Here is a 14,353-nt window from a genome sequence, read left to right as displayed (position 1 = left end):
GGACGCACAAATATAAACACACACACACACACACACACACACACACACACACACACACACACACACACACACACACACACACACACACACACACACACACAGGGATATACAAATGCATGAACACAAAGAACACATACACAATAACACACTCTCACAGACTTACACACACATGCAATCTCACAATCAAACATGCGCAGTTAATACGCGTGATTGTGGTTGCCTGTTGCCTGTATGCGATTGACAGTGTGTGTGATGGCATGTGCTTGTATGTCCATGTGTGTTACAACTATGTGCTTATTTGCATGTTCATTTGCATGATCCCAGGTGGGTGCAGTGCCTCTGTAAAATGAATCTGGATAATCTTCATCCAGCTTCCAACTGACAGGCATTCCCTAATTGAGGCAGTTGGGGTGAGCAGGAAGTTGGGAGAGTGAGCGCTCAGTGAGTGATAATCAATGCCTTAGACCTCCATGTCGTCCTGCAGTGGAGGCTCACAATATCTGGGTTTTCACTTTCACACAGACTCCTAAGGCTTGTTATATACCAGGACACATTCTACCATATGATGCACAAGTATATGTAATCACCTGTTCATGCAGATAGTAGTTAAAAGCAATCAGATAGAAATAACGCTCGGCACTCTGTAGTATTCTTTGGAGAAAATATTCTTTGGTGCTGTTGCCCTAAACGAAATAGGAAACAGAAATACAGAACAATACGTCACAAACTTTTTCCCTTGAAGAAAAAGCAACCCAAGAGTTCAGTGGAGAGAAAGGTGTGATAAGTCAAAGAACAGCAGTTAGGTGTGACCAACCTTGGGCTTTAAAAGCCCGTAAATAAGTAGCAGTAACAGAGGCCATCCTTTCACAGAACTGAGATTTCGAAAAGAATGGGTGGGTTGGAAAGGGAGGAGTGGGTGGGAAAAATAGGGAGTGAGGGGAAGTGAGTGGGTGACAACCGGAACAGTGGGAGAGGGGAAGGGTGAGTGGGCGAGAGGGAGAGCGAGTGGACAAGAGGGAGAGACAAGGGGGCAAGAGGAAGTGAGTAGGGGAGATGGGAGACAGCACATGGGAAAGGGATAGAGAGCAGAGTAGATGGGAAACAAGCAGGAGAGAGGGTAGAGGAGGGGAGAGAGGGATAGCGAATGGGAGAAGGGGACAGCGAACGTGAGAGAGGTAGCAAGTAGGAGAGGAGCAGCAGGTCAGAGAGCGCTAGCATGTGAAAGAGGGCGAGGGAGTGTGAGAGAGATGGGAGTGAGAGAGAGGTAGGAACAGGAGAGAAGCAAGAAATGCGAGAGAGGTGGCAAACAGGATGCTCAGGGAGAGACAGGGTAAGCAAGACAATGAGCAACAAGGCTGGAGAGATCAGTGAGAAGGTCAGCAAGCGGAGAAATGTGTCAGAGGGAGTCAAGGAGGTGGTGACATATGTCAAGTGAGCCAGGTAGCAAGTGAAAGGGTCAGTGAGCAGGACAGGTGGCAAGGAGGAAGGTCAGAGAGAGACACCACAAACAAGAGAATCATTATTTGGCAAAGGTCAGAAATGAGGGAGCACTAGGTAAGTGGAAAGCATTCATAAATTAGTAATTGTTAACTTGGCCAACTGTACAGTTACTAACATCTTTATCTTTTACTACCATTTTTATGCCTAATATACATACCTCGTTGAAGAAAGAAATTGAAATTAATCAATAAATTATTCGTAACATTCCATTTGCTACCCAATTTAAATTTTCCAAATTCCTAATTGGCCCTCGCTATTTTTTCTAGAGAATGCCACTGGTCTAAGTGATACATTATGTAGATAAATGAACATGTCCAATATATATCTGTAACATACTGAAAATATTACATTTTGTTATAGGCGTAAAGCTGGTCATTGAGCATCAGCATGGAATGTCTCAGCTCCCTTTCAATCCTTCTCACCCAAGAATCTTTCTATTCTGAGATAATAGGAACTGCAGATGCTGAAGAATCCAAGATAACAAAGTGTAGAACTGGATGAACACAGCAGGCCAAGCAGCATCTTTTCTGCTCCTAAGATGCTGCTCGGCCTGCTGTGTTTATCCAGCTCTGCACTTTGTTAACCTTTTTATTCTGATGGATTTGAAGCTATATTGATCGAAAACTTTTACAATATGGAGTAAAAAGGCTGTAAGCTCTACTGCTTTGTGCAATACTCTTATCGTTAAGGGAAATGGTAGTACAGCGATAATATCACTGGACCAGTAATCCAGCGGCCCAGTCTAATGCACTAGGGACACAGATGCAAATTTAAATCCCAATAATAAAATCTGGAATTGAAACTAGTCTCAGTAATGCTGACCATCATTGCTTGTTGTTTAAGAGCACATTCATTAATACCCTCAAGGGAAAAAAAAATCTGCTGTTCTTACCTGGCTTAGCAAAGGTCTGAGGCTGCACGAAAACAAATGACCTACTGCTGGGAGGTGCCAAGAATTTATAAAGACATTGTGGCTAGATCTGCAGCTGGGAATAGCAGATTGGAGGCCCTCTCACCACATTGGATTGCACATTCTTCAGAAGAAGAATGTAGTTTAGGAAAAGTAAAAGTTTCTGATTATATGGTCATTCAGTGTTGTCAAAGAGCTACAGTTGATGAAAAACAATAAAGCATCATATGGTGTGAAACTCCTATGAAGGGTTCAACCCAAAGCTATTTTAAGGTTGATTCTTTGACCCATGCCAGCCTTTGGTAAAAAAAAACAAACAAACAAACAATCAGATGCATGCATTCTTCAAGTTATAGTAAAAGGTCTGCAATGAAACTTTAGCTGCTAAGTGTTGTAGTTCCGCTTTATGTTTTAAATGTGAACCCTTGCAGATGTGTGAGAGGGATTCCATCGTGCTGCAGGTAGTACCATACTAATAACTGCAATGAAGTGAAATTGATTATTGATTTGGCACCTGATGGAGATGTCTGACACCCAGTCTTGGTGTGTGGCGGACCCCTGTAGTGACAACCTTCCAATATTAACTCACAATGCTGAGAGAAGGGAGCACTGAGCAGGTTTACAACTCCTGGCAAAGTGCATATCATTCATCTTCTTATAACACTGGAGCCGGATTTTCTTGACCTTGCCCCCGGCTCAAAAACAAAAACAATAGGCACTGACCTCATCGCTAGGGTTAAGCACTTTCCTCCTCTACTGGGCAGCTTTCAGCAGAATATCCAAGGAAGCTTCACTGAATTGTGACTCCGACTGTTGCTTGATCCCTGACATTTCCAGGGTTAGGTAGGGGTGATGAATACAGGTTGAATAATACTCCAAGTTGCAGAGAATGAGGTGCTGTCTGGGTGCCTTTTCACTATGTAAATGCATATACTCCAGATTAAGGAGTAATGATTTAATGTTTTACTCATATATGAATACACAGTGAGCTAAGAAGCATGTAAAAGCACAACGAGGTTATGCACTTTGACAGAAGAATATAGGAGCTAAATATTATTTGGGTTTGGGACATTGGAATTTAGGAGAATGAGGAGTGACCTTGTTGAAACATATAAGATTCTTGGGGCACTTCACAGGATGATGCTGAGATGCTGATTTCACCTTGTGGGGGAGTCTAAGGAGCAGAGGGCATAATTTCAGAATAAGGTGTTGCACATTTAAGACTGAGATGAGGAAAACTGGTGAGGGCTGTCAAAGCTGAATAATTAAGTATATTAAAGGCTGAGATATTCAGATTGTTAATCAGTAAACGAATCAAGTGTTGTAGAGAAAAGGCAGGAAAGCAGAGATGAGGATTATCGGATTAGCCAGTAATGTTTCCATTAAATGGCAGAGCTGATTTGATGAACCAAATGGTCTACTTATACTTCTACATCTTAAGGTCTCCTTGGTTCCCTTCAATTACCACACCAACTCATTTACCTCAACTTGGCAATTCTCCCCAATAACCTCCAGCTTCTGCTTGTACTCGTAGATATCTTCTTTAATGTCATGCATTTCGGAGCAGAGAGCAATGGCTGTGTCCACCTAATTGAAGAGAAATACAGTGAGCATGAAACATTGATTAGATGCTTGTTCACTGCACTGTACTTTTCTATTGATCACAACTTTGCAATACCAAAGGCAACAGTCGAAATTGTAAGTGTGAACAGCATGTTTTGGTCTCCTTGTTTAAAGGAAAGATATTATTACATTAGAAGCAATTCAGAGGGCGTTCATTTGACTCAATCCTGAAAGGATGAAAGGATTATTTGATCAGGAAAGGTTAAACAAGTGGGTCTGTATCAAATGAGTTTAGAAGAGTGAGAGGTGACCTTATTGAAACATACAAGACCCTGAAGATACATGACTGGGCATGTGCTGAACAGATGGTTCCCCTTGTGGAGGGAGAATAGAACTAGGGGACAGTTTAAAAATAAGGGGATCTCCTACTTAAAACAGAGATGAGGAGAATGTCTTTTTTCTCTCAGAAGGTAATTAGTCTACGGAATTCTTTCCACTGAGGGTGATGGAGGCAGGGTGCATGTATATTTTTAAGGCAGGGATAGGTAGATCCTTGACTAACAGTGGAGTCAAATGGTTCCAGGGAAAGCAGAATTATGGCCACAATCAGAGCAGCCATGATCTTATTGAAACTGCAGAGCAAGTTTGAACAGCTAAACAGCCTGCTCCTGCTCATAACTTGTATGTTTGTTTGCTTAACCCAGACTCCCATTATTTGACATCCACATATTCACAGAACAACTATCAGGGGATTGCTGAAGATGCCTTATTGGCCTCTCCAGCGTCCATTAATGAACTAACTTAGGGTCCTTGTGAATTATATGGCTCAATGACAGTTTGTTAACACAATGAGTCGGTAGAGATCAGTTATCCAGTTTGGATCTCTTTGGACCACTATTCCAAACACTTTGTGTAGGACAAGGTTTTAGATCTGACTGATACGCTAATGAGATAAGATATATATCAGCATAGGAACTGATGTCATGTCATATCATCCTGCTCTCTCTCTCGTAGCTTCCTGGCAAGATGAAGCTACAGAAAAATGTTCCATCTTTAAAGTTAATGCTTTACTATCCCTATCAGACTCTGTAAATATTCTTAGCAGAACAATGAAACCAAAATTATTGTACTTTGTCACAGTGTCTTACATTCATTGGAAATTTGCACAAGAGATACTGTGGTGAGAGAATTCTGCAACATGGAGTAATATAAGTGAGAATTATTCTCCTAAGAACAGGGTGAGATTTATTAGAAGTGCTCAAATTATAAAGGGTTTTGATATATATTGAGGAATTAAGAGAAAATGATTTACATTGGTTAAGAAGGGTCAGTAACCAGAGGACACCAGCTTAAAGAATTGGTGTGGGAGAGGAGAACAGTAACTTTCACACAATGAATTCTTATGGTCTAGAGTGTGCTGGCTGCAAAGGCGGTGAAAGCAGATTTGGCAGCAATTTACAAAAGGGAGCTGGATGTAAACTTAGAAAAGAATGATAGGGCCATGGGGACACACTAAGGGCGAAAACTAATTAGATCGGTCAAACAGATGATCAAACGGGCTGAACGTTCTGCTTCTATGCTGCACGAATGTATGAATTTAACTTGTGGTGGAAAACCTCTTCTCTATCAGCTCCTTAAAATTTTCTGCATTGATTTGCAGCTCCACAATTCAGAAATAGTTGTATCATAGCTAAATGTGATAGAAATCATTGAAATAATTTTTTATGAAGTTCCAAATAGATGGCAGAAGATCATAGGCAAAAAAGAAATAAAACAAATCTCATACTTCAGCCAAATAATAAATGACTTCAACTACACTTTATCACTTGAATAATAATCATTTGGTTCCTTTCTTGTGAACACTCTGGCTGTTGTTTTTACTCCTCATTTACTGACTTTTCACCCAGAAATCAATTCCAAGAACAGCAACATGTTTCATCTGATCCAAAATCTTATCTCAACTCAAACACCTCAAAACAAGGTTGAAGAAAGTAATAAAAACCAAAAGAATTGCAGATGCTGTAAATCAGGAACAAAAACAAAGATGCTGGAAAAGCTCAGCAAGTCTGGCAGCATCTGTGGAGGAGAAAACAGGGTTAACGTTTTGGGTCCGGTGACCCTTCCTCAGAACGCAGGAGGAACTCAGTTCTGAAGAAGGGTCACTGGGCCCGAAATGTTAACTCTGTTTTCTCCTCCACAGATGCTGCCAGACTTGCTATGCTTTCCCAGCAACTTGGCTTTTGTTGCTGTTGGGTTAAGGGATGCCTTGAAAACTTTTGAGTTAAGTCCAATGTCACTTAGAACTTTAAACAGCATGCCTCAACCAGGTGCCTTCTTCAAAGGCCTTATTCAAGACTGCATTGGGCAGCTATGTAGAACAGCAGCATTCCAAGCTAGGGAGAAGTCAGTCTGACATTGCTGTGTCCTCATCACACACATCTATATTACACTTTCAACTATTTGTTGAAAGAACCGTGGTGATGAGATTGAGGAAAAACACTGACTCTTGTCACTCCACTAAATGCCTCAGTGGGGATGGCACACACACTGGGAAATAATAACTAACACTGACTTTTATCCACTACAGTCCATTTAGAATTGAGATGAACAGAAATTTGTTCACTAAAAGGGGTAATTTTTTTGGTAAATGTTACCAAGACATCTGTGAATTTGTTTCATTTATTTGATTATAGAATGTGCACCTTGTTGACTAGACCAACAGCTATTGATCATTCCCAAATTCCTTTAAAAAGTGATGGCGACCCACCTTCTTGAACCATTGCAGTTTGTGTGGTGTGGTATCCATGACGACGATAAAGAGAAAATTTCAGGATTTTGACCCCGCAACAGTAAGGGAACAGCAATATATTTCCAAGTTAGATTGGTAAGTGCTTTGGAGAGGAACTTGCAGATGATGATGTTCCCATAAATCTGCTGCACTCAGCCTTCTAAATAGTAGTGGCTATGGATTTGAAAGGTGATGTTGAGGGGGCCTTGATGAATTTCTGCAGGGTGTCCTATAAATGGTACATTCTGCTGCTAATGAACACAAGTGGAGGAGGGGATGAATACTGAAGGTAGTGAATGTGGTGCCAATGGAGTCCTGGCTGGCGCAAAGCTTCTTAAGCTGAATATAATCAAACCATAAATCAATAGTTTTTCAATATTAAAGGATATGGCATTGGTACTTCTCAACAAGTTAAAGAAAGCAGACCTCAAGTCAAAGGAGGAAAACTGTGTAAGGGGTTTTCAAAAAGAAGCAGATTTTATGCAACATAGAGAAAATTGAAGGAGGACATTCCAAAGTCTAGAATCTAATTGGATGGTGGGAAAGGGAGAAGCAAACAACAATCATGCTATTTCAACAGAAAGAGAGAGGTTCGTAGAACAGAAAGTTGTAAAAATGCAGGAAGTCACAGGGACAAGTTTGGACAAGGCCAAGAAGGAACTTAAATATACGGACAAGAATTTTTGATTTAGTCATTCAGCAACATGAACCAGATCTTGTTCTCAAATTAGTAGCTAACAAATTGCCAAACCATGGATTTTCAGAGCTGTTAGGAAATCCTGTCTGTGCCCTCAAATAGCAAAACCAACACTGACCTCTTCCACAATTTGTTGTCCCATTGGTAGGGCCTTCACAAAGTTTTGGATCATCTGCAATTGCTCCTTCTTTTTAACGCTGGTATTCTGATCATCTCTGCAAAGGGCAAGACGGATGAGTTACAATAAATTCATCAAGCTCATCACATCACTATTAAATGTCAGAGAACATAGAACATAAACACAGAACTATACAGCACAGTACAGGACTTTTAGCCAGCGATGTTGTGCCAGATTTTTACCCTAAACCTAAGGTCCATCTAACCTCCACCCCTACCTTATACTATCATCCATATGCTTATCTAACAGCCACATTAGTGCCCCTAATGAGGCTGACTCCACTACCCTCTCCAGCAATGCATTCCACACCCCTACCTCTTACTCAGTAAAGAACCTACCCCTAACAAATCCCCTCTATGTACCTCCACTCACTTTAAAACTATGCCCCCTCATAATAGCTACCTCCACCCTAGGAAAAAGTCTCTGGCTGTCCGCTCTATCGATACCTTTGATTATTTTGTATACCTCCATCAAGTCACCAATCATCCTTCATTGTTCTAAACAGAAAAACCCTAGCTCTCTCAACCTTTCCTCGTAAGACCTTCCCTCCATTCTGAGCAACATCTTGGTAAATCTCTTCTGGACCTTTTCCAATGCTTCCACATCATTCCTGTAATGCGACAACCAGAATTGGACAAAATACTCCAGATGTGGGCAAAACCAGGGTTTTGTATAGTTGGAGCGTAACTTCATGGCTCTTGAACTCAATTCCTCTATTAATGGAAGCTAAAACACCATATGCCTTCTCAAACACTCTATCCACCTGGGTGGCAGTTTTCAGGCAACTATGGACATGAGCCCCAAGATCCCTCTGCTCCACCACACTGTCAAGAATCTTTCCGTTAACCCTGTATTCTGCTTTCAAATTTGTTCTTCCAAAATGAATCACCTCACACTTTTCAGGGTTAAACTCCATCTGCCACTTCTCAGCCCAGCTCTGCATCCTATCAATGTCCCTTTGTAACGTAGAACAGCCCTCCTCACTATCCACAACTTCAACCACCTTTGTATCATCCACGAACTTACTAATCCACCCTTCCACTCCTACATCCAAATCATTTACAAATATCACAAAGTGAAGAGGACCCAGAACAGATCCTTGTGGTACACCACTCATAACTGAGCATCATGTCGAATATTTTCCGTCCATTACCACCCTTTGTCTTCTAAGGGTCGGCCAATTCTGAATCCAATCTGCAACATTTCCGCCTATTCCGTGCCTCCTTACTTTCTGCATGAGCCTACCATGGGAAACCTCATTAAGCACCTTACTTAAATCCAAGTATACCATATCCATTGCACTACCTTCATCCACATGTTTGGTCACTTCTCCAAAGAATTCAATAAGGTTTCTGAGCATGATCTGCCCCTCACAAATCCACGCTATCACAAATCAAACTGTGCCTCCCCAAGTAATCGTAAATCCTATCTCTCAGAGCTCTTTCTAATAATGTGCCCACCACTGAAGTATGACTAACTGGCCTATAATTTCCAGGGTTATCCCTATTCCCTTTTTTGAACAAGGTAATGACATTTGCCTCTCTCCAATCTTCCGTCACTATACTCATGGACAGTGAGCACAAAAAGATCATTGCCAAAGGTCCTGCAACATCTTTCTTCACTTCCCATAGAATCCCTGGATAAATTCCATCAGGTCCGAGGAACTTATCTATCTTCAAGTTCCTCAAAATTCCTAGTACACCTTCTTTACTCACATCCACCTCCTCTAGCCTACCAGCCTGTTTCACACTGTATTAAACATATGGGCCAGAAAATAAAACATAAAAAAGACTTTGTCAAACTTCAAATATCGTGTTGGAACATTATGACCAGCGGCGGTCACCCATGTTGACATTTTGGTTAAATTTACATATTTGGTTTCAAATTTTACTTCACTTACCCCCATTTTTCAGGAAAGCTCTTCCTGTGACACATCACAAGGGTTCCCAGTATCATCCCTAAATTTGTCCTGCCAACTCCAACCTGACAGCTGAAGATTAATGCAGGAGGGGGACTTTCAGAGTTCTGAAGAAGCAAGAGATTTGGAGTCTCCTAAAAACATAAAACATGATCCAAGTGAACTTGGCTATTCCAAAAGATATTTTAAAAGGAACAAATGCTTTCCTACTCTGATCTAAAACATATATGGAGCCATTTGATTGCAATCATTCTTCTCAGTGTTGTAATGAAGTGGCCATCTACTTTCTTCAAGTTACGGCACCAGGATCAGGGGATTTAAATGTTCAATGATTATAAAAAGTGCTATATAATGTTTTTCTGTCTTTTCTTAAATGAGGAGCTGATGGCAACATTAAAAAATAACTCTGACTGCACAAAATAAGCAAGGGGTGATCAGGAGTTTCAGACCAGGACAAGACCTTTACAGAGGAGAGACAAAGGGCCTATGCAAGACATACTTTTGTCTGTTGTTGTGTTGGTATTACAGTTCACTCAGTGAGACCTGTGTTGCTGTCTATTTGCATAGTGCAGTCTGAAACTACCAATAAAAATGGTAGAGACATTTTGACTGGCTGTCCAGGAATCTCTCCTGCTCTTACTGCCTACCGTTGGTGTATGTTACAACATGTCTGACCACATTACGAATGCATGTTGAATAGACAAGGTTCAGAGGTAGGATTTGAATCCAGAGTTTCTGGCTAAGGGGCAGGAACACTGCCCACTGCAACACAAGTTTTGGTTTGTGTACCCAGATTTTGTGCACAAGAGCACCAAACTGATTATAGTCGACCAGGCTGAACTGATGTGGACTGCAATAGGTTTGCACAAGTACGGACCATGCTGAGGCAGGAGCCGTCTGCTCACTAGGGTTAACTACATTAATAACTTGTGCAACTCCATCACAGTAACTAGGAATGTACAATAAATGCCATAGAGATGCCTATATATCAATATATTTCCCAGTTTTCTAGCTTGGAATCAAAACAGATAGAGGTTTAATAAACACCTCTACAGCATACATTAAAGCAAGATTTGATTTTCAAAACACGTACGACAAATTGTTGCAACTCTTTTCAGAAATATATACACATAACTAAATCCAACAATACCTCAATGATCGTTTAAACAGCAGCAAAAGCAAAAGCAAGGAATTTTGCCGAACGAAGTGACCTAAGTTTGCAGGTGCATAGCTCCTTGAAAGTGAAGTCTCAGGTAGTCAGGTTAGTGAAGAAGGGATTTGGCATGCTTGCCTTCATTAGTCAGAATACTGAGTGTAGGAGTTGAGATGTCATGTTGCGGATGTACAGGACATTGCTGAGGTCGGGTTTAGAATACTGCATACAATTCTGGTTGCCACCTATGGGAAAATTGTTGTTAAACCTGAGACAATGTAGTAAAGATTTGCCTTTCAGAAAAGAAACGGATGTTGCCGGGACTGGAGGATTTGAGTCATAGGGAGAGGTTGAATAGACCAGGGCTTTTTTTTCCCCTGGAGTGTCAGAATCAGAAGGATGACCTCATAGAGGTTTATAAAATCATGAGGGGCATGGATAGAGTGAATAGCTAAAGTCTTTTTTCCTAGGGTGGGAGAGTTCAAAACTAGAGGGCATAGGTTTAACGTGAAAGGGGAAAGATTTAAAAGGATCTGAGGGATATCTTTTTCACACAGAGGTTGGTGCGCGTATAGAACAAGCTGCCACAGGAAGTGGTGAAGTCAGGTACAATTACAACATTTAAAAGGCACCTGGATGGGTATATAAATAGGAAGAATTCACAGGGATATGGGCCAAATACTGGCAAGTGGGACTAGGTCAGATTGGGATGTCTGGCCAGTGCAGAATTGGACTGAAAGATCTGTTCCATGCTGAATGACTCTACGACTTTACTCTTCCTGTTGAGCAGCATACAATTTACTCTTCATTTCACCATCATTAGATTTCATTACTGTAAAATTTAACTCAATGCTTTTTGCATAAATAAACATTATAACTTTTGTTCCAGGCCTGGCTTGAAGAGCTTGAAAAAGCCAGATTCTTTTTTCTGTTTACTGTAATCTGTAGAATACATACTCATATATACAAAGCTGCAGAAGCTCTGACATTTTGCACTAAAATGGTCAGCATGCCTAGTGCCGATAGTTTGTCTGCACTGCTCAACCTGCCCAAAAATGGCAAGATGGGAATGGAGCATTAAGGGCAGGAGTACATCAGCCAAACTGTTTTAGGAAGGATGAAGCAAAGCAGACAGACTTGGAACACTGCGGAGTCAAGACCACTGTTTAACTTAATGCTTTCAACCAATGCATCACCTTCAGCTTTAAATGTGCAAAGAACAATCTGTAATTTATCTTTAAAGATGTGGTCAGTATCTAAGAAAGGAAACTTTCAAAAGCCCTTGTCTTCTCTAAGCACCTCCTCCCGAGTTCTGGTTGGACACCAACTTACATACCCGCCTCCACGTCAAAATCAAGCTCATGTCTAATACACACCCGTCCATTCCTGTCGGCCAGGTCAAGTTGAAATGGGGGTTTCTATCACAAGGTATTCACCACTGCAGGTGTTGTACCCGGAATACAGTCAGGCACATTGTCAGCGGTTGCCAACCCCACTGGAAAACCTCATGTATATTGCCAGGACACAATCACGTAGGTACTGAGCCCATAATGCTATACAGCCGAGTGTGTTCTCTCAAAGTCAATGAGCACAGTTCCCTAGTTACTTATGGAATGAGCCACATTTAATCAAGGGCCCTGGTTCAATTGCAGTTGTTGACTAGAAGAAATAATCTCAGTTCAGGGCTGCAAGTGTGTTAGGAGTTGCAAAATTGGCAAACGGCATAGTTTCTCAGTCAATATCCAGGACCTCTAAAAAACATATAAGTCTATGCTCTGGAAGGGCCTCTGCCCACCCCTTTCCCCTATCAGCATAACTTTCTATTTCTCTTTCGAGTGATAATACAGCCTTCCCTTCAATACATCTCTGCTAATCATCTCAAGATATTCCTTGTATAATTGAGCTCCTCAAATGAACCACTCTCTGGGTAAAGAAATTTCTCCTGAATTAATTATGTAACTTTTATACTTGAGACCCCTAGAAACATGTTCCCCACAGCCGCCCTTATCAAACCTTTTCAAAATGCTACAAAACTCAGTCAATTCACCTCTCAGCATGCTCTTTTCTGGCAAAAAAAACAGCCCTGATCTGTGAAATCTTTCCCAGTTGAGTGATACCAGTACCAAGAGGTTACACCTTCTAAATCATTTTTGCACCTTCTGCAGTGCTTCTACATAACTTAATTAGAGTTGTTTGTTAGCACAGTCCAACAGTATTGCTGAATAAAGAGTTGTCTTGAAGAATACTAAATCTCAAAAGGAACAACAATTTATATTGCATGGGAACAGGATGTAGATTGGTTGGCGAGGAGTCCATTTGCCAACCTACAGCTTCTTGCCAGGCAATATTAGTGATACTAACAGCATCCGCATTCCAAGAAAAAATAAGGAGAAAAACAACCTCAATTCAATTGTCTGCATGTGCACAACCAAGTAATGAAAGCATTGAAAATACAACATGCAAAACAAAGTGTACAGCTCATTTTCTTTTGCTAAACATCACCATATATATTCTCACCTCTCTGTCGCTCTTCTAGGCCCTGTGTCTGCACTGAAGCAACCAACCAACACAAAGCCAAGTGTAATTGGCTTGGCAGGATCAAATTTGCTCAACAACACACCATAAACCAGGAAGTGGATTTCTGGCTGGGAGATGCGGAGATAGCTAATATCCTTGAAGGATGCATATATAAAAACATTTCACTGTAAACAAAGACAAAAAATGGTATATTTCCCCCTGCAGGGCATTTCATCCCCCTGTACTGTGAGCCAGACATTATCAAATCCCTGTTTCAGCATAGACTGAACTGTGCTGTTCCGGCATAAAATTCCACGTTTACAGAAAATTTCTTCAGAAGACAGTACCGGCCTCTCTTCTTGTAGTCTGTGGTGAATGTACTATTAGGGAAGGACCAAGCACCTTTCACAACAGAGTGGATTTCTCAGCCATCACAAGGCAATTAAAAGTCAACTAGCCGGAGTGTGAGACTGGAGTCACACAAAGGACAAACTGAGCAAGGGCATCAGGTTTCCTTCCCTATTCAGCGGTTCTATCACATTCTTTATTATTTCTGCACTGTACTTTTAAACTGAACTCAAAACTAAAGCAAAGAATTATTACAATACAGAAGGCCATTCAGCTTGACATTTCTGCGATAGCTCTCCAAATGACCTCCAAAAGTCATTCTGTCACATTCTCCCTACAATCCTGCTCATTCCTCTTCCTCATAAAAAAATCTAACTCCTTCTGCAAGGACTGAATTGAATTTGCTTCCACTACATTCTCAGGCAGTGATTCCCAGATTCTGACAGCTCACTGTGTGGAAGGTCATGGAGGTTTTCCAGCTCGAAATGAGGCCCTTCGGCGCTTCTTGGCATCAAAATACCATCTATTGCAATCCCATTTTCCAGCCCGTATGCTATGACCTTCCAAGTGCCCATCTGAAGGGATCTTAAATGTTTTAAGGGTTCCTGCTTCTACCATCACTACAGGATGAAATTGCTGAAACAAAGTAGGTGTACTGGGGTAGGGTGACTCATGATCATTATATGGTTGAAACTTGAAGGAAGCATATGGGAACTAACTAATTTTAAACACAAGCCTTTCATTATAATAAGTTTGTCCACAAACTCCTCACTGATTTACT

At 41.1% G+C, this 14,353-nt stretch overlaps 1 protein-coding gene across 9 annotated transcripts in view; it reads right to left on the bottom strand.

Moving 5' to 3' along the window:
* The window catches only part of LOC125467593 (paladin), a 283,522-nt gene that overhangs the window by 140,713 nt on the left and 128,456 nt on the right, over positions 1-14,353 (bottom strand). For all 9 annotated transcript variants that reach the window (XM_059640277.1, XM_048563669.2, XM_048563667.2 and 6 more), the window contains 4 exons: positions 9,537-9,688; positions 7,577-7,673; positions 3,893-3,997; positions 588-683 (listed from right to left, as the gene is read on the bottom strand). In XM_059640277.1, the coding sequence (XP_059496260.1) occupies positions 588-683; positions 3,893-3,997; positions 7,577-7,673; positions 9,537-9,688 (450 nt within the window). The remainder of the gene's footprint in view (positions 1-587; positions 684-3,892; positions 3,998-7,576; positions 7,674-9,536; positions 9,689-14,353) is intronic.

Source organism: Stegostoma tigrinum, chromosome 37 (assembly GCF_030684315.1).
Source record: "Stegostoma tigrinum isolate sSteTig4 chromosome 37, sSteTig4.hap1, whole genome shotgun sequence".
NCBI lineage: Eukaryota > Metazoa > Chordata > Chondrichthyes > Orectolobiformes > Stegostomatidae > Stegostoma > Stegostoma tigrinum.
The sequence above is the reverse complement of the archived record's forward strand: the minus strand, read 5'-3'. Positions and strand labels throughout refer to the sequence as shown.